The sequence below is a fragment of the Mirounga leonina genome, unplaced genomic scaffold (assembly GCF_011800145.1).
Source record: "Mirounga leonina isolate KUSES-001 unplaced genomic scaffold, KU_Mleo_1.0 Mir_204, whole genome shotgun sequence".
In the NCBI taxonomy this organism is placed as follows: Eukaryota; Metazoa; Chordata; class Mammalia; order Carnivora; family Phocidae; genus Mirounga; species Mirounga leonina.
The window spans coordinates 2,267,916-2,292,286 of NW_023270513.1; the positions used below are offsets into that span (position 1 = coordinate 2,267,916).

General features: G+C 52.2%; 2 protein-coding genes across 2 annotated transcripts in view; both read left to right on the forward strand.

Annotated features, from left to right (window-relative positions):
* The window catches only part of KIF4A (kinesin family member 4A), a 116,604-nt gene extending 107,449 nt beyond the window's left edge, over positions 1–9,155 (forward strand). The window contains exons 29-31 of the mRNA XM_035028698.1: positions 6,313–6,429; positions 8,000–8,122; positions 8,398–9,155. Coding sequence (XP_034884589.1) covers positions 6,313–6,429; positions 8,000–8,122; positions 8,398–8,601 — 444 coding nt within the window. The 3' untranslated portion in view covers positions 8,602–9,155. The remainder of the gene's footprint in view (positions 1–6,312; positions 6,430–7,999; positions 8,123–8,397) is intronic.
* Positions 9,156–11,003: 1,848 nt separating this feature from the next.
* Positions 11,004–21,479, forward strand: GDPD2 (glycerophosphodiester phosphodiesterase domain containing 2). Its single transcript, XM_035028699.1, is given in 17 exon segments — positions 11,004–11,169; positions 12,853–12,966; positions 13,218–13,321; positions 13,624–13,717; positions 13,892–13,951; positions 14,207–14,305; positions 14,461–14,554; positions 14,697–14,842; positions 14,952–15,034; positions 15,137–15,287; positions 17,853–17,990; positions 17,992–18,075; positions 18,296–18,444; positions 20,067–20,214; positions 20,377–20,459; positions 20,705–20,733; positions 20,830–21,479. Coding segments are annotated over 16 exon segments (1,620 nt in total). The 5' UTR covers positions 11,004–11,169; positions 12,853–12,861; the 3' UTR covers positions 20,883–21,479.
* Positions 21,480–24,371: the final 2,892 nt, after the last annotated feature.

Consider the following 24,371-nt stretch of genomic DNA (forward strand, 5'->3'; position numbering starts at 1 on the left):
AATGAGAATTTGGCAGAAAAGAGGGAGCAGGAATTCTTATCTCTTCCTTGGTGATGAAAGAATGGAGAGGAACTTGAGTGAAGTGACTTGTCCAAGGTCATACCAAATATTAAATATAAGACCAGAGCCTGGGTCTCCTGTCATAGTCTGGGTTTTTGTTTTGTTTTGATTTTTGGGTTATTTGGGGGGGGGTTGGTGCAAGAAGGTGATTTCATTAAAGCACGGGGACAGGACCCTTGGGCAGAAAGAGCTGCAATGGGGTCACGAGGAGTGGCCCATTCTATATTTTCAAGTTGGGAGGGGGTTAGGGATAGCATAAGTCTCTAAGGAATTTTGGAAGCCAGGTTTCCGGGACCTTAAGGGGGCTAGCTATTGTTGGGAAAAGGTCATTTATTACCGTCTGATAAAACCTCAGTCATGAGACCCTTCAGATGTATCTCGGTGGGCCATATGCTTGGGAGATGATTGCTAACCTGTATCTTGAGGGGTTTAGAGAAAAAGGAGATTTCTAAACTTCTTTATATGTTAAAGTAGACTTACAGGATCAGGGCGGGGGGTGCTCAGGCTAGGATGGCCTTTTGCCCTTAGCAAAGTGTCAGCATCGAGACAGTTGAGTCCCTAGGGGAAGATCACTCTGCCTGTTTCAAGGACTTGTAAGTGGGCTGTAGGTAGTAAGGAAATTTAATAATTTTTCTTCTGCCTTTGTTTCCCACATCATCCCCCTCTAACAGTTTTGACCCTTAAATCTTTAAAGTTGTTGAGGGTGAAGGTCTCATCTTCTGTAACTTCTTCCTGCTGAATAGGGGCATAGAGATGCCCCTACCTATGGGCCAACATTGGTCAGTTGGGGCATATATAGATACAGGAGTTACAAAAGGCAGAGGCAGCTGAATCCAAGGGAGACTGCATGTGTGGCTCTTCCCAAGTCATGGTCTGATATTCTTCATGTTAAAGTTTTTACCAGATCTTATTCTCAGACACAGCGTAACACTGAAATCAGTGCCAGAAGAATTACAGACTAAAGCAATAGTTCGCAGCCCTGGCTGCACATTAGGATCCCCAAGGGAGCTTTTCAACATAGGGAGCCTGGGACCCCACCCCCAGATATTCTGATTTAATTGGTCTGAGGTGGGATCTAGCCTTTTTGAAAAGCTCCCCAGGGATTTCTTATGTGTAGCCAGGGTTGAAAACCACTGGCTTAAAGGAACCCCAGAGATCTTTCAGCTCTACTTTCCACTCTATATAAAGAATCCCTCTATTATAGTGGTTCTCAACTGTGGTCTTGGGACATGCTGGTGGGTTGCCAGCTGTTGTGACACCACACACACACACACACCGTGTACCACATACATATATATTTGAGGTCATGCCCAGGGCAAGGTCATGTTCCCTCTCTTACATTCTGATCTGGGTCCTGGGTGTGAAAGAGAACAGGATGAAGTTAAAGCTAGTGAAATGGCATTCATGTGATGAATACATCTGTCATGTGTGTCATGACTGTTCCATAATACTACTACCAGGTGTTTATCTAGCCTCTGCCTGCTTGAAAACTTCTAGTACTGGGAAGCTCACAGTCTCATAGGGCAGCCCATTGTAGTCCACTAACTGTTAGGAGGTTGTTCCTTGTCGAGCCAAAATGTACTATGCTATAAATCATCCCAATGGGGGGTGACTGTGTAGAAGTCTAATTGTTCTTCCTTATGACAGCCCTTCAGATACCACTCTCATTCTATTATCCCTTTAGATAAAATAGAGACACATCGACAGGATAATAGAATGTTTTGGAGGCATTTAGATGAATTTGTAAATGTCAGAGGACCATACCCAGGCTGTCGCAGTCAATGGATCAATGTCATCTTGGTAAGGTGTCTCTAGGACATGTCACAGAACTCTTGTCTTTTGTCCTGTATTCAACGAAGCAAGATTTTTTTATTATAATGTCCAGTAGTGGCAAGGGTGACTAATGTGGGCATTCCTGTCTATTGCTATTAGGTATGCAAATTGGGGTACTTCTGGAAGGCAACTTGAAAATATGTATCAAAAATCTGGGGCACCTGGCTGGCTCAGTTGGTAGAGCATGTGACTCTTGATCTCAGGGTTGTAAATTCAAGCCCCATGTTGGGTGTAGAGATTACTTAAAAATCTTTTGGGGTGCCTGGGTGGCTCAGTCATTAAGCGTCTGCCTTCGGCTCGGGTCATGGTCCCAGGGTCCTAGGATCGAGCCCCACATCAGGCTCCCTGCTCAGCGGGAAGCCTGCTTCTCCCTCTCCCACTCCCCCTGCTTGTGTTCCCTCTCTCGCTGTGTGTCTCTCTCTCTGTCAAATAAATAAATAAAAATCTAAAAATAAATAAATAAAATAAAAAATAAAAATCTTTTTTAAAAAAGTATATATCGGGGCGCCTGGGTGGCTCAGTCGGTTGAGCGTCTGCCTTCAGCTCAGGTCATGATCCCAGGGTCCTGGGATCGAGCCCCACATCGGGCTCCCTGCTCAGCGGAGAGCCTGTTTCTCCTTCTCCCTCTGCCTGCCTCTCAGCCTACCTGTACTCTCTATCTCTCTGTCAAATAAATAAATAAAATATTTAAAAAAATAAAAATAAAAAAGTATGTATCAAAAATCTTAAAAATGTTCCTGTCCTTTGGCTCAGTAAGTTTACACATAGGAATTTATACTAAGGAAATAGTCACTGGTGTGTAAAAAGATGTATTCATTCAACAAAACTTTTGTGAGCACCTAGCTATATATCAAGCACTGTTTCTAGGTGCTGAGGATACAACAAACAAGACAGGTAAGATCCTTGGCCTTATGAAACTAAACACATTCTTTTTTTTTTTTATTTATTTATTTGAGACAGAGAGAATGAGAGACAGAGAGCATGAGAGGGAGGAGGGTCAGAGGGAGAAGCAGACTCCCCGCCGAGCAGGGAGCCCAATGCGGGACTCGATCCAGGGACTCCAGGATCATGACCTGAGCCGAAGGCAGTCGCTTAACCAACTGAGCCACCCAGGCGCCCCGAAACTAAACACATTCTTATGGAGAGAGACAGCACAATGACCAGAAAAACAAATAAAATAATTTTATTTTTTTTAAAGATTTTATTTATTTATTTGACAGAGAGAGCAAGAGAGCACAAGCAGAGGGAGAAGCAGGCTCCCAGCTGGGCAGGGAGCCTAACATGGGGCTCGATCCCAGAACCCCGGGATCATGACCTGAGCTGAAGGCAGATGCCTAACTGACTGAGCCACCCAGGTGCCCCCAAATAAAGTAATTTTTAGATGATGATAAGAGATAAACAGAAAATACAGTGAAGTCATAGAAAATTCTGGGGTAGGAAAAGAGTTCTTTAAAAGAGTGCTTGGGAGAGGCCTCTCCAAGGAGGAGATACTTAAGCAAAAAGATCTCAGCAAAGTAAAGGAGCAAGTCAGGGAAAGAACCAGAGGGAAAACATTTCAGAAAAAGGGAACAGCAAATGCAAAGACCTCAGGCAAGAATGGGTTTGGTTTATCAAGGAACAGCTGAAAAGGCCAAGGTAGCTGGAGAGTATTGAAAAGTGGGAGAGAGTAGTCAAAGTCAGGCCAGAGGGGTAGTTAGGGGCCAGATCATGGAGAGCCTTGTCGATAGCGGGAAGATTTAGATTGTGTTTATGTAGCAGGAATCTATGGTAATGTGATTGGTAATAGGAAGCAATTTCTTTGAAAACAATCTTAATGTCTAACATTAGGGGGCTGGTTAAATACATGGACATTTCTACATGAAGAAACTACAGCTATTAAATATTTAAAATCATGGTTTCGATTTTCAGATTTTTAAAGTGATATATATTAATCTCAAAATCAGGAAAAAAGATAATGGTTTCTTTTACCTTTACAACTAACAGAACGATGATGGTTGTTCTATGAGAGAGACTTAAGGGCTTGTATTTAACTGTAAACTCAGTATGGATTCACAAAGATAGGACAAAGGAAAAAAAGCTACTGTGATTTTTAGGCCTCATGAACAAGACCGTTGGGTCCATAACAAGGGAGTTGTGTTGTGTCAGTCTACCTCACAGTGGCCACACCAAAATTAGAAAGTTATGTTCATTTCTGGATGTCACAATTAAGGATGAACTTGGACTAATTGGTGTATGACCAAGGTGGTGAGGATTCTTGGAAACCATGTCATGTGGTGGATCATTGAGGAAGCTACGTATATTTAGCTTTGAGAAGATCTGGACAGAGGGGGACTGGGTAGTGGAAATTATGTTCAGGGTTTGAACAAGAATGCTATGCAAGTGTGGTTAAACTGATTCCTTATCATTCCAGATGGCAGAACTGGGTCCTGTGGTCAGAAGTTATATAGAAACTATCCTTGTCTCAGGATAAATAGAGCTTCAGATAATTAGACCAGGGACATTAGAGAGGGGCTTCAGACATCAAATCAGGCTCCAGACGGTCGCCAAGGTCTCTTCTGGCTCTAATCCATCATTCTGTGAGCTCTGCCACCTATGTTTGTTCCAAGCCAAACTATCCCCCCTTCTTCCACCATTTCTCTTATAACATTGCTTCCTATAACACTGGTCACCTGCCTTTTTTTTATTGTTTAATGTCCTCTTTATTAAACACATACACACACTAAACTCCCGAATGTGTGCACAGGGAAACATACCTACTGATTAAGTGGGTTTAATACATGGAAAGCACTTATAACAGTGCTATATAATAAGATACCACTTATATAGTTTCAAAACATGTAAGATCATTCTATTTTTTAATGGAAACTCATATGTGGTTAAAAAAAAAAAAAAAAGACCTGCATGGGACTAATAAACACCTAATTCAAGAGACTTTGCCTCGGGGAGAGAGGGAGGTAAATGGGATCAGGAAAGGGTAGGTAGGAAGTTTCAGTTATATCTGTATTTTAGTTATTAAGGGAAGAGTGAGAACATGAGTGGATTTTGTCGTTGTTGTCTGTGCTTTTATATACCCGAAAAAAATTATGATGCCCTAATATACGGCACATTCTATCAAATGGGGTCTGACTGACCCAGAGTCTAGTGAAGCAGTTGCTCCCCATGATTTCCAAACAAGGGCGTTGTGTTGTGTCCGCCTACCTCCCAATGGCCATACCAATATTAGAAAGTGATGCTCATTTCTGGATGTCATAATCAAGGATGAACTTGGACAATTTTTGCCTGACTGATCTGCTTGTGGACAGCCATTTCACACTGTTGACTCATGGAGCTTGCTGACACCCCATATCCTTAGGCCCTTTTTGCACCAAGTACTTTTAAGCCAGCTCGCCCCCCATATTATATTTATATGGCTGATGGGAGAACCCAGATGCCAGACTTCAGTTTATCCTTGTTAGAACTTCTCCTTCGACTTGCAGCCCAGAATTCCAGCCTGTCAAAATATTTTTGGATTGTGATTCTGTTATCTTACTTATTAATCATCCTTCCAGTTTTGTGCCGTTGTTAACAGCCAATAAACATGCCTACCCTGTAGACTGGTTATGAGAATCAAGTGAGATTTGGTATTAATATATATGAAAGGACTCTGGAAATTGTAAAGTGCTATACAAATGTAAATGATTTTATTTCATATCCTTGGTGATTTATTAAAATGTCAAATGATTAAACTGCTGAGGACGTAGCCCAGGCTGACGCTGAACAAAGTGCAGAAATATGAGTTGGGTGAAACTACCGCTGGGTAGAACTAAAGATATCAAGCAAGTATACTCAGCCCTTATACACACCTATGACCTTACTACCGTCCAACTTGCAGTTCGTCGCTTTGACCATAAATCATCGTGAGGGCACCTGGTTGGCTCAGTCATTAAGTGTCTGCCTTCGGCTCAGGTCATGATCCCAGAGTCCCAGGATGGAGCCCCACATTGGGCTTCCTGCTCAGCAGAGGCCTCTCCCTCTGCCTCCACTCCTCCCTCTGCTCTTCCCCTGCTCATGCTCTCTTTCTCACTCACTCTCTCTCAAATAAATAAATAAAATCTTTAAAAAAAAAAAATCATCATGAGAGGCTTTGCCAGTTACCCTGCATTATTCTGGTATCCCTCCAAGCTGTCTTTCAAGTATACAATCCAAACAAGAAAATGGATTTGTCTAGCATGACATGTGGTTAGGCAACCTCTCATGGTTCTGGGGATCACTGTTTCCCTAAAGAAGAGGGGACCGAGGAGAAAGAAGCTTGGCCAAGTTTCCGTTTCCATTTTCCGCTTTCCATGTCTTCTAAAAAGGCTTGCAAATGAAGGGGAGGCACTTTACGCTGGTCTTCTCGGCCTTTCAGTGACGTGTGTTTCTCCAAACCTGGTTTTGCAGTGTTCCTGCAAGGGCTGGTGTGGGAATAAGCAGTGCGGGTGCAGGAGACATAAGTCAGACTGTGGCGTGGACTGCAGCTGTGACCCCACAAAGTGCAGGAACCGCCCGCAAGACAAGGTAGGACCGGCTCTGTTGGCCCTCGCCATCCCTTCGGGCCTCCCCGCCCCGGTTCCCGCCACCCTAAAGCCTGGCGTCTCCTGCACAGCTCCCCCGACCCTTCTCGCGCCCTCTGCAACCAGAGCCATTTCACTTCTCGGTCCTTCTTGCTCTCTGCTAGCCTTGTCGACGTAGCCCCTTCAGAAACCCACAGCCCTTCGCGGGAGACTTCCAGATATGCAGCTCCCCATGCCCAGCCTTGGCTGTGAAGTTTGGGTACAGTTTCTGAGGCCGGAACAAAGAACAGGGAAGCAGGCAACTACAGGCACATAGACATGCAGGACCAAACTAGTCCAGAGGCTTAGCTGGAACTCTAAGGGCCACGTGGCGGCTTCCAGGAAGGAACTTAATCCTTCTGACATCTTGAGACATTAGTTGCTTAGACCCTCTCCATGGGAACCAACTACCCCGTGGCTCTAGGAAAAGACCCACAGGAGCTTGGTCTTTCCAATAGTCACCGTTGTGGACCAAGTTAATTGTAGCTGCCTTCCTTATATTGCTCCCGGGAAGAGCAAACTCGGGGAAACAGACTGCCTTACACCTCCCTGTGCCCATGGCAGAAGCTTGTTCCTCTAGCTCTCTCGGTGATCTACAACTCTAGCAAGCTTGGTATAATGATCCTCCACCGTGCGTTTCTTGAACATCTGCACATGAGCAGTTCTGCCCTGGGTCTTCCATTAAAATGACTTCCGAGGCAGGTAGTCATTAGAGGACTAATGTGGCAAGTTGGGGGTCAGGCTGAGAATCGTAGAAGTAGCAGGGACCTTAAGGATTCTCTGTCCCCGTGGTTCTTCCAGTTTAGGTTCCGGAGTCCTTCGGTGGCTTCGTGGACGTGCTTCTTGAACAGACAGCCATGGCCTGGCTCGGTTCAACCCGGTGTCGATCAGAGCAACTTGCTCTCTACTTGTTTTTTCTATACTGGGCTTCCTCTGAGGATGTCAGTTGTCAAACCACTTATTTAGGCCCATGCTCCCATTATATGGGGAAGGAAAGTGAGACCCAGAGATAGGCTTAAGTGACTCACCGAATATTACCCAGCTGGGCATGACAGCTAAGATTAGACCTCGGGCTTCCTGACTCTCAGTCCACTTCTGTTGCCATGACAACAGGCTATAATTCTAATCCAAGCTCTACCACAGAGTCGCCCTGTTACCTAAGTAACTTTTCACTCTTGGCCTTGAGTTCCCTTCTCTGAAAGGAAGACTGATACAGACAACACCCTGTAGACATGCTAAAAAGGATAGTGCAGATTACAGAGGACGAAAGACGAATCAAAGAAATGACCACGGCTTGGCCTTGTTTTAAACGCTGCTTTGTGATGTCCCCTCAGCCGCTCCCCTACCCGGTCCTTTGCCTTCGGAGGCTGCCTTCAAGCATTGCAACGGCAAGAAACCGCAAGCAGGGTCTCCCTGAGACTTACTTCGACTGACCGATGAGGGCCTCAGAGCTGGTACCTCACTGGTGAAAGGGGAGCAGACTGATTTTTGTAACCTCCGTAGCTGAACTTCTAATATGCCTGTCTGATTCTCAGGATGGCCTGGGCACTGTTGAGCGGACCCAGGATTCCGAAGGCTCTTTCAAACTGGAGGATCCCACAGAGGTTACCCCAGGATTGAGCTTCTTTAACCCTGTCTGTGCCACTCCCAACAGCAAGGTAGGTGGGCTAAAGACCGGCATTTCCGACTGTCTTAGCATTCATCTCTGCATTAGCTGTGACAGAGTGCGGTGGGAGGAAAGGGGGTAGAGGTATAATTAGCTTGCTGGGAGGTGGGAATCAGGCATAGGCCAGAGTCTTTTTTTTTTTTTTCCAAGAGACCAATCTTGGGGGATACCTCATACTACAACGTGCTGAGCAGTTGTAGCGGCAAGGCTGGGCAGAACCTCTGCCCCGACCCAAGATCTCTTCATACCTGTCTCTGCCCTTCCTAGATCCTGAAAGAGATGTGTGATGTGGAGCAGGTGCTGTTAAAGAAGACAAACCCAGCTGCCTCCTCCCTTGGCCTCACAGAATTGAAACACGGAGCAACAGAATCCCAAGAAAATAAAGCTCCAGGGAAGAAAAAGAAACGAGCTCTGGCCAGCAATACCAGCTTCTTCTCCGGCTGCTCCCCTATTGAAGAAGAAGCCCACTGAAGTTGGACTTATCATCTCTGCCCCTGTCTGGCTTCGGAGATGCTTTCAGGTTGCAGCCAGAAGGAGTTTCTTTAATGACTCCTCTAGATTTCAGGGTTCTTGCTGTTGGAAAAAAACAAAGGGGGGACAGCATGTTACCACAAGGGAGGAAATCTTTGTTGGATGTTGGCCCTTACTCTCCAGCCCCCTAGCCCCAGACTACTACTCTGTCTTCTCCAGAAAGGTGCTAAGCCACCTGCTGAAGAAAGAACCAACTGACCTTCTTGATGACTCATCAGGAGCCAAACCTCAGTACAATCTAGCTCTTTCTTAGTTGTGAGCAGGTAAGGCTGCCTGCCCCCCACCTCCCCGATGGGGATGAGGCTGAGGGCTGTCTTACCTCTAGGTTGTCTCAGCTTAATGGCAGAGCCTGGCCAAGGTTGGAGGCCTGGCACCAATCCTTCATTCCCCATCAGGAATGGAGGTGATATTGGGATATTTCCTGCCCTGAGCATCTCTGGATCTTAAGTGTTTTAAACAGTGCCCTCAATTGTCTTCCATGTTGCTGAGGTAAATGAAATCTTTTAAAATGTTAATATTAAGTAAATAAATAAATCTTAGTCTAGCTACTGTTTGGAAAGGCCCTCTGTGCCAGAAGCAGAAATATGCCTGTGTTCCTCAGCCCCTGGGAAGGCTCTCGAGGAGAATCAGTGCAAGCACCCAACCCAGGGCTGGCTTACACCGAAGCTTCTTGTGTGACTCCGGGGTGGCATTGGTAGCTGTTCTAAATGCCCTGCAGCCCGATTTCTTGGCTTAGCCCCGGTGGGACCACACTGCTGCCCAGTCCCAGGACAGCACAGTCCTGGCTGCCTGCTGTCTCCTTTGAAAGGGGAGGGGGGGGTGTTGTTTACTCCTTACTATGCATCAGGGTTCCCCAGCTCTGCTTAAAGCTAAAAAATGAGGCCAGCCCCGGCCTGCCAAACAGACTGCTGACTGGCCTCGCAGCCATTTGAGGAGCTTGGGAGCCCTGGGCTAACTCTCCCTGCATTCTGAATCCCAGTCCCCTCCCCCCACCCGACTGAAAGCTCCCAGAGCAACCCCCCAGCACCGGGTCCACAAAATCCAGGACTCCTCTAGAATCCACCAGACCCCAAGAGAAGGAAACTGATGGACAACCTGTCTAAAATGAAGCCTGCAGGAGGACTAGGTGGCCGGGCAGCCCTCCCTGGCCTCCCGCCAGCAAGCAGCCCTGCTTCTCTTTGCATTTTAATGACAAGGGAGCAAGGGAGCCTCTTGCCGTCGCCAACTAGAGCCCCTGGATACAATGGGAAGGCAGAGGGAGGGGGGCCAGCTCTTGGCAGAAGAGAGCCAGTCTTCCTTCTCACTGTTCCAAATCCAGTACGTGTTGGGGGAGGGGTAAGCGAGTTTATTCCCAAAGAAGATGTTTTTTCCCACCAACGCTGTGGAAGCCTCCCAGGCTTTGAGCCATTGCATCAGCCAAAGGGTAGAGAGGGGAGGTCAGTCAAGCCAGCAGCACCCCCCCGCAAACCCTCATCCCACCCAGAGAGAGCCCTATGCTTTAGCACTAAGCTGACTATAGCATGATAGCCAGCCTTCTCCTGTGGATGGTATGTATAGTAACAGCATCTTTTGCACGTGTTCGTCTTCCAAAAGCTTGTGACCCTAACACTCCACTCTTCAGATGATTCCTGGAAAGAGACTCTAGATACCTTGGGGACAAGACCGCAGGAATGACACACATCTCGCTACATCCTGAATGATCATCTCCTGTCTGGGGTGATGGGGGGAAGGGGAAGGCTGCTAGTGTCACCCGAGATTCACAAAGCCCATGGGGACCCCGGGTCCAGAAACAGGGCGACCTGCTGCCCAGAGTTCAGGAAGTAGCTTGCAACCCTGTATAGAGTTTTCGATGCACTTTATAGAAGTGGAAGTAGGCTCCCAGGAGGAAAAGGAGGCTGATGAATCAAGGCCATCCTCTCAGGGAGCTTCAGGGAAATGCTAGGCGCTCTCTCTCTCTCTCTCTCTCTCTCTCTCCTCTCTCTCTCTCACACACACACACACACCCCTTCTTCCCAGGGGGTTGGCTGGGCCCCTTCTTCTCACTGCCAAGTTGCAGAGTTGTGTGGTCACCTCCCCCCAGCTTCCCGCCCGCCAGTGCCCTCGGCCCTCGCCTCCCTGAGCCCGGGACAAAGCCCCGGCAGTGACTGAGAGGGGAACAGGAGGAGGGACAAGAGGGATGGGGAGGGCCGCACAAAGGAGAAGGAATTCCTCACGCCAAGCCCCCTGACCGGCAGCGAGTAAAGAAGCAGATCTGCTCTCCCTCCCCCTTCCCACCCCCCCACCCCCCACCCCCACCCCCAGGGCTGGGCACTGGCCATAGAGCAGGCTTAAGCCCTTCGGACATAAGCTACACAGCCTCCTGTAGGTGGCAACAGTGCCACCTGTTTGACCGGTGGGGCTGAGCCAAGGACTAGAAGAGGGAGGAGGCAGACAAACTCGGAGAGGAGCTGGGAAGCAGTGCAGTGCAGAGCAGAGCGCAGAGCTGAGCAGAGCTGCCGCTGAGACAAGGTGTGAAGGCTGGGGAAGGCTGGGGGTGACAGGCGGGAATGGGGAGGGGTGTGGAGACCGGCTCCAACCGGGCCCGGGGATGGAGGAGCACCCCTGCTCAGCTCCCCTGATTGGGGTTTTCAGACGGCTTGGATCCTGACCCCAGCCTACAGACAGCTCCTGGAGGGAGGTGGGACTCTGGAAGACCGTGTCTGGGATACAGGGGCAGGACCTGCAGGGAGGCAGGAAGTGTGGATGGAGCCCAGGGCCCGCTACTAGGAGCCAGTCCGGGATGGGAAGAAGCAGGGGCCTCCCTTTAGGATGTTTCTTTTTTTTTTTTTTCCTGGGAGGGGTCTCAGATAGGGGAGAGTTTTCCTTCCCCCAGCTACAGCCCCCTCACCCCTCCACTCCCTACCCTAATCCTCCTTTCCCAAGGCCCCGGTGGGGTAAGGAGGGCAGTTTCAGGGGCAGCCACACCCTCCCTCCTTTCAGGGGTCCGGCCACTGTGTCCCCCTCCAAGACTCCACAGCCTTAGGGAGCCCAGATGACAAGGGCTCGTGTCCCTCAGACCACACACACTTTGGGTGTATCCAGGGGCTCCTCTACACACGCCAAGTCCTCTAGAAACCCATTAGCGCCGACAGCCACTAGCGCGCGCTCGCATACGAAGGCTGACACAAATCACACACCCTCTCAGGTAGAAGGACGAACACCCAGCCTAGTTCGGGCATCCGTAAGCCTGCTGGGTCTCAGTGTGACCCGAAAGCCCAAGGTCTAACACTCCCCGGCCCCAACGCAACCACACCTCCCGCCACACACACGCATACACACACACACACACACACACACACCTTTGACCGATATTTGTTGTACTTTCACCCAAGCGAGCTCAGAGGGTGGGGCCCCTAAAAGGGAGAAGGTGGAGACTGGGTTCCTGGTTGGGGTGGCGGGGGGTGACTGGGCAGGAAGGGACACGACTGGGGCGAAAGGGCTTGGATTTTCCAGGTGTGTGCGGGCAGGAAAAGGGCCCCTTTGGAAGGCTGGGAGGTGACCCAGGAGCCTCTTTCCCTCCAGTCTTCCTCTTACTGACAGTGCCCCCTGCCCCTTGGGAGATGGAGACTGAGAATCTTTTAGTCAGGGCTTTGTGGTGTGTGCAATCTCTGTATCCATAGCAACTGACCAACTAGCCGGGCCTTCCTTAGCCCCAGGTCAGAACTAGAACCTCTGCTTCAGGTTACTCTCGGTTCCTGGGGTGGAAGGCTCCCCACCATGAGGCTGCCTGAAGCTTGGCCAGATCTGCCTCAACTTGCCGAACTGAACTTGCCCCACCCTGGGCACTTTCTCCCGGGTCCCCACCCTTGGGCGAGCGCGATATCCCCAGAGCTGGATGGATGCTGTTAAATGGGGAGGAGTTGGGGAGGGTGGGTATGCATCCTGCCTGCAAAGAGGCTGGATCTCCTGGGTGTCCCACTGACTTTCCAGGTATCCGGGTTCAAGGGAAAGAAAGACCCCAGAGATTATCCCCCGCCCCGGCTCACGTCCTCGTCCAATCTGGCACTTCGGGCAGCCCCATGACCTCCCTCCCGTTGCTGAGCAGCGGCCCAGGCCTCTGCTCCTCCCCCGAAGCTCCTGAGATGCCCTGGGAGGGAGGCTGGGGTCCGTCTTCTGCCAGGGTGCCTGATGGCTGAGTGTCCCTTCTCCCAGGCCCTCACCATGGCCGAGTCCCCCGGCTGCTGCTCCGTCTGGGCCCGCTGCCTCCACTGCCTGTATAGCTGCCACTGGAGGAAATGCCCCAAAGAGAGGATGCAAACCAGCAAGGTGGAGTGGGGATGGGGGGGTACTGGAAGTCCAAGGCAGAGGCCGCCTGGAGGGGATAAGGAGGCCAAGTGTGCTCAGAGGCAGCTGGGGGGAAGGGGCTTTCTCTCCCCAGGAAGAAAATCTGTCCCTGTCTGCCGGGCAGAGCAGAGCAGCCCAACGCCTGGCAGGAAGCCCCACTGAGCTGCCATCCGTTGGGGACTCTGAGCTGGAAGTGGGGATCGGCTGTGAGCTTCTCTCCTGCCCCTTTGCAGTGCGACTGTATCTGGTTTGGCCTGCTCTTCCTCACCTTTCTCCTCTCCCTGGGCTGGCTGTACATCGGGCTCATCCTTCTCAATGACCTGCACAACTTCAATGAGTGTGTCATGGACCCCCTCCTTCCTCAGCATCCATGTTAATCTCTGCCCCACCTTGGGACCCCTGGGGGCTCAGTCATCCCCAGCCCTGCCCAGCTGTCCTGGTACCCAACCTCCTTAGAAAATTCCTCCACGGAGTCCCCCCCCACCCCCCCGGCCCCCAGTCCTTGGGACCCCTGGCCCCATGAAGTGCTTCCCCTCACTCCCTTCTGGTCATCCTTCTGGACCCACCCACGCCAACTCCCCTCAGGCCACTATTCACACCCCTGCCCCCACTCAGACATTTTCCTCTCCCTTCCCACAGATTCCTGTTCCACCACTGGGGACACTGGATGGACTGGTCCCTGGCATTTCTGCTGGTCATCTCTCTACTTGTCACATATGCATCCCTGCTATTGGTGGGTCGGGGAGCAGCCCGCCTAACCACCCCCCCACCCCGTTAATTCCTCCCTTCCTGTTCAGCATCGCCCCCTGGCCACTGAGGGGAGGGCAGGAGGGAGGCATCAGCCTGGGAAGCGCATCTCAGCGACCCCACTGGGTGCCTCATTCCTGCCACCGCCCTCTGCCTCCAGCTCCTGGCCCTGCTCCTGCGGCTCTGTGGTCAGCCTCTGCATCTGCACAGTGTCCACAAGGTACAGTGGGGATGGGAGTGAGCGGGCAGAGGGGGGCCCTGGGCCAGGTCTTGGCCGAGCACCCTAGTATCCTACGCGCGGACTCAAGCTCAGGACGTGAAGCCTAGTAAATACGTGTTGAGTGAGAGAAGGAATGGGGATGAGTCAGGGGGAAAGAAATGGTCCTGTTTTCAGAGAGTGGGGCGGGGGCAGGGGCGGGGGCGGGGCAGAACCCGGGTTGACCAAGAAGGCCCCGTCCGTCCCTGGTTCCCCCAGATGCTGCTGCTGCTCATTATGCTTCTTGTGGCCGCTGGCCTTGTGGGACTGGACGTCCAATGGCAGCAGGAATGGCGTAGCTTACGTCTGTCACTGCAGGTGAGTGACTGATCTCCGGGGAACTAGGTGGGAACCTTGGCCTGCGTCCAACCCCCTGGTCCCCAGAGCTAAAAGTAGCTCCGGACTCAGGTCCTAGGAGGCGGAGGGGAGGGGCGTGAGGGCGAAGAACCCTCCTCACCGCTTCTTGTCCCCAGGCCACAGCCCCATTCCTGCATATCGGAGCAGTTGCTGGTGTCACCCTCCTGGCCTGGCCTGTGGCTGCTACCTTCTACCGTGTCCGTCGAAGAGGTGCCACCTCCACTCCCCGACGTACCCCCACTGGCCATCGGCACTTCTGTTTTACTGCACCTGTACTCGGCTCTCTGCCCGCTCCCCCCGCCAGAGCTCACCCACTGCCCTTTCTCCATAGCCTCTCCCCCGTGCCCCACAGGTCCCAAGACTCTGCTCCTGTTCCTATTTTTTGGAGTTTCCCTGGCCGTCTACCTGGCCCCACTATGCATCTCCTCACCCTGTATCATGGAGCCCAGAGACTTACCCCCCAAGCCTGGTCTGGTGGGACACCGAGGGGCCCCCATGGTGAGTGTTGGGTGGGATGGGTCTGCTCCTCCAGGCTGCAGCGATCGGGCCTGTGGGTTCCCAGGCTCCCACCCTTCTCTGCTACCTCCCTGTCAATTCCCTTGCCCAGCTGGCCCCCGAGAACACCCTGATGTCCCTGCGGAAGACCGCTGAATGTGGAGCTGCTGTGTTTGAGACCGACGTGATGGTCAGGTGAAAGAAGCTGGGGGGGGGCAGAGGGAGGCAGCAGGGGAGCTCAGGAAGTGATGAGCAGTCCCAGAGCTGAGCCCTCTGACCCCCGCCTTGTGCCCTCAGCTCTGACGGGATCCCCTTCCTCATGCATGATGAGCACCTGAGCCGCACCACGGATGTGGCCTCTGTGTTCCCAGCCCGAACCTCCTCCCACAGCAGCGACTTCTCCTGCGCTGAACTGAAGAAGCTCAATGCCGGGACCTGGTTCCTAGAGGTGAAGACAGCCTCACAGAAGAGGCAACCACCTGTAGGGGCACTTGGGGGGGGGAGCGGAGAGTTCATTCATCGATAAGTATTTTCTGAGCCCTGTGCTGAGCAATAGGTATCCAGTCTCTGCCCGCAAGTCACTCCCTCCAAGGACAGGACAGAGCTGAGCCAATAGGCTGTAAGCATAGGAAAACTAGAGCGATCACAAGAGCTTTACGAAATAGAGAAGAGAGAGGCCACCTGGGTGGCTCAGATGGTTAAGCGCCCGCCTTGGGCTCAGATCATGATCCCGGGGTGTGGGGGGGTGTCCTGGGATGGAGCCCTGTGTCAGGGCTCCCTGCTCAGCGGGGAGTCTGCTTCTCACTCTCCCTCTGCCCCTCCCCTCTGCTCATGCTCTCCCCCTCTCTCTCTCAAATGAATAAATAAAATCTTCAAATAAATAAATAAATAAGTAGGTAGGAAAGTAAACAGAGAGGAGAGAGAGCAAAGCTGCTGTTTGGCAAAGCCGCTGTTTGGCAAAGCCACTGTTTGGCACGGTGGGCGTGGGAGAGGATCAGGAGCGGTTTCACAAGAGAGAAGGCCTGAGCAGCACATGAAATGACAATGGTTTTTAAGTGGGCAAAGCAGGGACTGACAACTCTAGTCAGAGGGAAGAGCATATGCAAAGCGCAGAGGTATGAAGAAGTGTTTCCAGGAGACAAAAAGTGGCTCAGTGCAAGTGGGAGATAAAATTCATGGGAGTAGTAAGAGGTGAGACTGGCAAGGGGAGCAGGGGCTTGGTCTCGAAGGGCTCTGAATGCCGGCCCCAGTTCAGGCTTCAGTCCTGTAGGTGACAAAAAATATTCATTAAGGGTACTTTATTTTCTCAGTTCCTCTTTTCCTGATTATAAAAGGAATACACGTTCCTCATAAAAAATTAAACATTAGAGAAATAACCTAAACGTTTGAAAAGTCTCCCATAATCCAACTCCTCTGAGATATTCGTTGCTAACAGTTGGGTATGTATTCCATATGTCCATATATATACATACATACATGTACACACACGTATGTACACACACGTACTTTTCATTTTGCACAAATAGGATCACTTCATATATTCCTTTGCACTTTGATTGGTTTTTCTTTTTTTTTTTTTTAAAGATTTGATTGATTTATTTGTCAGAGAGAGAGAGAGCACAAGCAGGGAGAGCGGCAGAGGGAGAAGCAGGCTCCCCACTGATCAGGGGGCCCGATATGGGACTTGATCCCAGGACCCTGGGATCATGACCTGAGCTGAATGAAGGCAGACACTTAACTGACTGAGCCACCCAGGCGGCCCTTGATTGGTTTTTCACTGAACTCTATGTATGATGACATATCAGAGGGATTAAGACCAGGGGTGTCTGGGTTTGACTCCTGGCTTCACCACCTACTAGCTGTGTGAGCCTGAGCAACATTCCTTAGTCTCTCTGGGCTTCATTTTCCTCATCTGTAAAATAGGCATCAAAACAGGACCTATCCTGTAGGATTATTGGGACAATTAAATAAATTAATACACTTCTTTTTTTTTTTAAAGATTTTATTTATTTATTTGACAGAGAGACACAGCGAGAGAGGGAACACAAGCAGGGGGAGTGGGAGAGAGAGAAACAGGCTTCCCGCCAAGCAGGGAGCCCGATGCGGGGCTCGACCCAAGGACCCTGGGATCATGACCTGAGCCGAAGGCAGACGCTTAACGACTGAGCCACCCAGGCGCCCCAAATTAATACACTTCTAACACCACCTGGCACATAAGTCAATACTTAATAGGTATTAGATTGCTTGCGTTGTCCATGTTGGTGATTAGGAGGTAAGGGCGTTTGTTGATTACAAGGGGAGGAGAGGAGAGTGGCAGAGGTTTGGAAGAGCCACCAGGAATGGAAGAAGGAGCAAAACAAGAACAAGGAAAAGGATGGTTAAGTGGGGCGCCTGGCTAGCTCCATCATCAGAGCATGCGACTCTCAAGATCATGAGTTCAAGCCCCATGTCGGGCGTAGAGCTTACTTTAAAAAAAAAAAAAAAGGATGATGAAGTGGCACTGAAGGTGAAAAAGGACTATAGCGACAGTCCACACGATGTGCTCTGCTCCCCAGTTTTAAGGCTGGAGGAGGCAGACAATTATAGAGTTGAATCAGAGTTCCAGATTGGGGGGTGGGGGGGGGGCAGGCAGGGCAGGAATAGAGTTGAGAATGCTATGGAAAAGTAATTCAAGCCGTGGACGGACCAAGGGTAGGGGACGTAGGTGTGGCAGAAAGGGGCTGATGGACCGGGAGGAAACCAAGGGGCCAAGACCCCAGAGGTCTCTGCAAGGCCAAAGAGAAAATGTAGCAGGAGAGAGGAAGTTAGGAAACTGGGAGGGGAGGAGGTTGGGGGGTCACAGAGTAAGGTGTTAGACGGTCTGGAAAGGGCCACAGTTGGAAGAAAGAAAGACCGTGGCTCAGAGGTGCACAGAAGCTGGGCGCCAAGTAGGGGAAATGAGTGAAAACGGGAAGGATGGGGCAATGGCCTAACGGCTCCTTCTGATCTTGAAATAACCTTCCTGTTCTTATAGAGGCAACCCTTCTGGGGGGCCAAGCGGCTATCAGGCCCTGATCGGAAGGAGGCTGAGAACCAGTCAGTACCAACGCTGGAAGAGCTGCTAAAGGAAGCCGCAGTCCTTAACCTTTCCATCATGTTTGACTTGCGCCGCCCCCCCACGAAATCACACATACCATGACACATTTGTGAACCAGACCTTGGAGACCGTGCTGAGCGCGAGGGTGCCCCAAGCCATGGTGATATTGCCAGGACCCCAAGTGCTCCCTCTTGCCCCTCTCCCCAGCCCCTGCCTTCCCGAGGCCATGGTGATCATTTTGAGGTGGCCCCCTGCCCCAGGGTCCTACCCCAACTCATATACCCCCTTCTGTGGTCGGACCTCTCTGCCCCTGCCCCTGCCCCTGCCCCTGGAATCCCCAAGCTCTCCCCAGATTCACAGCTATCTTCTCCGAACCACAGGTCCTTTGGCTACCAGATGAAGATCGGGCCAATGTCCAACAACGGGCACCCAGGATGCGCCAGATATATGGACAGCAGGGAAGCAACAGAACTGAGAGACCCCAGTTTCTCAACCTCCCCTACCAAGATCTGCCACTGTTGGATATCAAGTGAGTGTCCGGGGAAAGGAGCCAAGGGGATCCCAGGAAGCTTCATGGCAGGGTAGCGCCACCTCAGGGAGGGCAAAAGCCATTCATTTATTCACGCATACAACAAATATTTATCAATATATTTAACACTCGCTCTGTGTCAGGCACTCTTTGTTGCAGGCTTTGGGCACACATACAAAGAGACAGATAACAAACCGAACGAATTACATGCGTATTGGGTAGTGATAAGTGATATGAAGATAAGAAAACGGGGAGATGAAGTAGAGCAATTAGGCTTGGGAGTGAGGGCTCGAGAGGGGCCACATTAGGAAAAGTCATTAAAGAGGAGGTGCTATCTGGGCTGAGACCTGACCGGTCGCGGTCACAAGGAGCTAGTGAATGCTGAGAAGAGCTGCAAGAGGAGCAGGGACAGCAGCCGAATCAAGGGGAATGTGAGGCTGGGGAGGTGGGCAGGAGCCAAACTGGGTAGGACCTTGTAGGCCACAAGAACAGATTTAGCTTTCCTTCTTCACCACAGAGATAAGTAAGAGCAAGAGAGGAGGGGTCCAGGGGAGAGAGGCAAGAGAGTCCCGGATGTGAGCTGGGCCCCGGAAGCTGACCCAGCCAGTAAACAGGATGGACGGCAAAGCATGCCATTGCCAAGGTCTCTTATAAGGTCCCTGCGGTCAGGCAGGGAAAAAAAAAACGTGGCCTGAATGATAGCCCAGTCATCGCAAGTATTTTAAGGACCTTTCCCCGAGCTGTCACGACACGACATTGGCTTTGGCCCTCCCTTTAGTCTTGTCCTAGTCAACCTCAACTGCTGATCATGTTTCCAAAAGACATGAATTGGTAATGAATACACTGGTGATGAAATCAAGGCCCCGAAAGGCCTACGCGCGCTAAGACGATGGACCAAATGTACCGAGAAGAAACACAAGGATAGATGTAAAGACCTCTATTTGCAGTCCAAAGGAAGCTCAATTGCACAAAGCCGAGAGAGGAGATACTGGCATTCAGCAGGAACATGTGCGAGAGAGACCAGGGCTTTGACTGAATAGTGTGCATAATGAGTCATCAGTGGCTTGTGACATTGCCAAAACGAACCCGACCCCGGGCTGCCTGCATGCAGGCATCATGCCCAGAAGCCAAGAGGAGTTTTTGCTGTACTCAAAGCTGGGCCAAGCCCACCTGGGATATCATGTTCAGATGCAAGCCCCCACACTTCGAAAGGAACACTGAGAAACTGAAGCAAGATCAGCTTGGGCAAGGTTTGGATGGCGAAGGGAAGGAGAAGCCAGGTCCCCGGGCCTTGGTTAAGGGAGCTGGGGCTGTCGGGCCTGCAGAGGAGGTGACTCGGAGACGTGCTCACCTGCTCCCCAGACCTCCGAAGGGCTGTCATGGGACAAAGAAGAGAGACACAGTTGTGCGGCCCCAGATGGCAAAGCTAGGATCCGGAGGTGGGATCCACCAGGAGGCAAAGTTCAGCCATGCAAAGAAAATCACTGATGGTCAGGGGCTGTATGTAAAGATCGAACTGATAGTTCCTCGGCAGCAACACTGTAGAGTCAAGCGTGGACGGGGGCTGCCTCCTGTGCCTCGTGCCCCGTGATCCTGGATATTCCTGTTTCCCACCTCCACAGGGCACTACACCAGGATAATGTCTCGGTGAACCTATTTGTGGTGAACAAGCCTTGGCTCTTTTCCCTGCTCTGGTGCGCAGGGGTGGATTCGGTCACCACCAATGACTGCCAGTTGCTGCAGCAGATGCGTTACCCTGTCTGGATCATCGTAAGGGCTCTGGGACTGTCAGCCCACCCCTTCCTCCCCCGTCCCTGCTCCTCCTTATCCCTGGCCCTCTCTTCCTTACATATTCCACTCCCCACCCCCGCCACCCCATATACTACCTTTGGTGCTCTGGTCACCGACAGGTGCCTTTTCCTCTTCCCGTAGCCCCCTCAAACCTACCTTATGATGTGGATCATCACCAACTGTGTCTCTACCCTGTTGCTTCTGTGGACCTTCCTCCTCCAAGGGTGAGCACTTCACACCTCAGCTTTCCGGGTCTGCATTCTCCCCCAGGGTCCCGGTGACGTGGCTGATTCAGACCCACGTATGCTGCCCGGAGCGTGGGGTTGGGTCTGTTTGGTGCCTTTGAGATTCTGAGACCCTTCCTTCCACGCCAAATTGGCTTGGGGAAAGGCAGTTTGGGGGCACCAGGGATCAAAGGGTCATGGCCAAGGCCGGCTGAACTCATAATGGGAAGCTTTTCTCCCTTTAGGAGATGTAAGAAGGAGAGAGAGAAAACTGGTAAGAACGTCCTCCCTCACCTCATTTCTCTCTTCCTCTAGTCTGCCCTTTGGTCACTCCCTATATGTCCTCCCCTCTCCCCACCCCCTGCTCTAGGCTTAGAAACAGCAGTGCTGCTGACCAGGATCAACAATTTCATAATGGAGTGAATGCCCAACCCTGGACCCCCACCAACCAGAGTCTGAGGCCTGTCTGGATTGACTAACCACAAGGAAGGGAGAGTGGCTGAGTGGGGATGGGGTGGGGTAAACTTTGCCAACGGAAGGTTTTGAACTATGAGGGCATGCGGCAAGCTTCCATGGAGTCTGGCTCCCCCTTGGGGTTTTGACCTGAGGTCGTTGGGAAGACCGTGAGTCACGGGAAGTTTCTCCCGAAATGAAACTAGAACAGAGAAAGTGGGAAGGAGGTTGCCACAATAATGTTTCAGATCTGCGTACACGTGTTCTTGTGTAGAAGGCACAGGGTGTGTCAGGGATCGACTAGCTTGGACCAATGACTGGAGGAGATGACAGAACGGCCTTTCCTGGAGAACTAAGATGATGGAAACACCAATCCCACTCCATTCACTGTCTCTCCTGACCCCTGCAATTTAACTGCTTTCCTGCCTAGATGCTGGGGGCTGAAGAGCCCATGTAGCCATTTAATTCTGCGCCTATAGGTGGCTTTTTGCTGTTCACAGCCTTTTCTTCAAGACAGGTTGGCTCCTCCTATGTTGTTAATCTGTTACTCAATAAATTTAACTCCCGTTTGGTCGTGGTCTGATCTTTTCAGCGCGGGGGGGGCTTGGTGGGGGATGCACCTTCCATCCCGGTCTAATGTGACATGACACTGAGGGGTCATCACGGGCGAGAATCTTGGGCTGGAGGCGGGAGGACCACCTGGGACGACGAAGGGCTGCAAGAGGGGAAGCAGGAGAGCAGCCCCCGCGGGGGACACTCTGGGTGGCCGAGGCACGCTGCGCAGAGTTGCGTTGTAGCTCCACCTTGTGGTCACCTGCCGCAAGAAGAAGGCCGCGTCAGTCGTCACCGTGACGTCTGAATGCCACCTGTTTTCCGTGCCGGTTGGGGACCTGTGTCCTTGACTCTAGACCCTGAGGGTATAATCCGATTTCCACAAGATTTCCACAAGTTTTCGCCTCTCTGAGCTGCTGCGCGCAGGGTCTGGTCCCCAGGCCCTCCTTCCCCTCGAGGAACAAGTTCCCCAGTGTATGTGCTGCTCGGGAGGTCCTGGGCTAAATCAGTTAAGGAGACCAGTGAGGAGCTGACCTAGGATGAGGAGTCCGGTAGAAGGGGGAGGGAGGGGCCAAGGCAAAACCGGGGACCGGAGCGGGTTCTGTGGCTGCCTCTTCAGTCCCCCACCGCACCAACATTCCCCCCGGTTCGTGTCTCCACACGAAGGGAAATCGAATTAAGACGCTGGCGAGGTCAGGAGGTTCGGTTCTCAATTCCTCTCCTCTCGCCAGACTGGGACCCGGCGGGAGGGAGGGGTGGGGGGGCCGCACCAGCCCCTCGGGACACGACCCTGCTCGATTGCAAGGCAGCCCCCGGGAACTACAATTCCCAAAAGACCCCTGACCGCTTCCGGTCTCGGGATTGACGGAAGCGAGTTTGAATTTGTATTCCCGCCCCCTCCTCCTGCCGGGCCCCGCCCCTTCCCTTCTCACCGCCCCGCCCCCGCCATGCATACACACGCACATACGTACACGGGCCGCGGTCCAAGCCAACATACCTGGCCTGCAGCTGGCGCGGTGGGAGGGGGGCGCCGGCGCGCGATGGGCGGGGAGGAGGTAGGCGCGTCGGGAGCCCACGCCGCGGCCGCTGTCCGGTCCCAGTCTCCTGGGGCGTCCGCGCCGCCGCGTAGCGGCCAGGTCTCCTTCACACACTCCCCTTTCAAGCTGCATTTCCTTAGTTTTCCCGGTTCCCGATCCGCCCCTCAATCTGACCGATCGCCGGCCTCAGCTCCGGGGGCGGCCAGCCTGTCAGGTACTGCCAGGCTCTCGCCTCTCGGCGCGCACCTCCACCCCGCACCCCTGCTTTTCTGTCCCCTCCCCGGCGTCCGGCCTCGCAGCCAAGCAGCCTCTTCCTCCCCCTCCCCTTCCGACCCAGTCCTGACAATCCCCCGCGGCCTCAACTTCTCCGCTCCCAGGCTCTCAGCTGCAGTCGTGTCACCTCGGAGTCCAGACTCGGGGCCAGAATGCCAGGACCTAGTCCCAGACCCTACAGGCCCGGGCCCCTGAGTCCTCCCTCGGCCCTGAGCCTGCCACCGCCTATCCTTACCGTCTTCCCAGGAGGACTGGACAGCTACGGCACACTGAACTTCTAGGAGGCCCTCTACTGGGGACTGGGACTGACCGAAACGTGAGGGTGGAGGGCCTCAGGGAGCTGCTCGTTGGGGTTGGGGTACAGTCGCTCTCCGTTATTTTTAGCTGCTGACTCACAGCTCCTGGCATCCGGGTTTGGGGCTAGCAGGCTGGGCTAGGGGGCTATTAATAGAGCTGAGGCACAGCCCCGACCCAGTTCAGTTTGGAAGCACGGGGAGCAAGGAGCCTCCCTCTGTCGCCGTGCCCTGTAGAGACGTTGTGGACTGAGGCAGGGGCTGACCCAGTACCTCTCTGGCTACCAGTACCTCCGCCTGGTATCTCTACCTTGGAACTCCTGAGGGAAGGCCCACAACAAGACTCCTGGGCACAGCTGTCCCCTCAGTTTGCTGTGGCGTGGGGTTCGGCCACAGTGAAACTCCCGTTGTACTAGCTGAGAGTGAAGGCAAGAGTCCCAAGTAGAACAGTCATTGTGGCTACAGCCTTGGCCTGCCTGGACCCACTCTTGGGCTAGAATACTAGATGACTAGGAAGGGAAGCTGTGGATTTCTGGTCCCCACAGGCCCTCATAAGGATGGGGTGCTTCAGCATGGTCCTAAGAGAGGGGGCAACAGATCCGAGACTTGCTAGCCCCAAACTAGACACAGCACTAGGAAACTGCTGAATTCTGTGTTTACCACCTGCCGATTCTTCTTTTTCTTTCCTTCTTGCTGGGCTCGATCCCTACTCACAGGGGTCAACCGACCTCAGGATCTCTCCCAACTCCATAGAGAAACCTAGTTCAGGAAAGCCACTGAGAAACTTGGCTCCACCAAGATATGAATATCGTCATTTCTGTGGAGACTTTTTATTTCAATGGGCTAACGTAGGAATTCCCGGGGTGCCTGGGTGGCTCAGTCCATTAAGCATCTGCCTTCGGCTCAGGTCCTGATCTCAGGGTCCTGGGATCGAGCCCCACATCAGGCTCCCTGCTCAGCGGGGAGTCTGCTTCTCCCTCTCCCTCGGCACCCCCCCCCCCCCGCCGTGTGCTCTCTCTCAAATAAATAAGTACAATCTTTAAAAAAATAAAGTAGGAACTCCCTAATCCATACATTGGTAATGGTGGGAAAATCTTGATACTTTACTGAACTACTCACCAACATCATTCCCACCCACACCCAATTTGCTAGAATTCCCATTCACCAAGGATGCACCCCCACAGCCCCCTTACTTGTAAACCAGAAATTTCTGCCTTCAAGCGACCCAGATCTCCAGCTCCCAGGTGAGACCAGAGGGCTTTGGGGCAAGGCTGATTGTTTCTCCACACACAAAATCTGTCTAC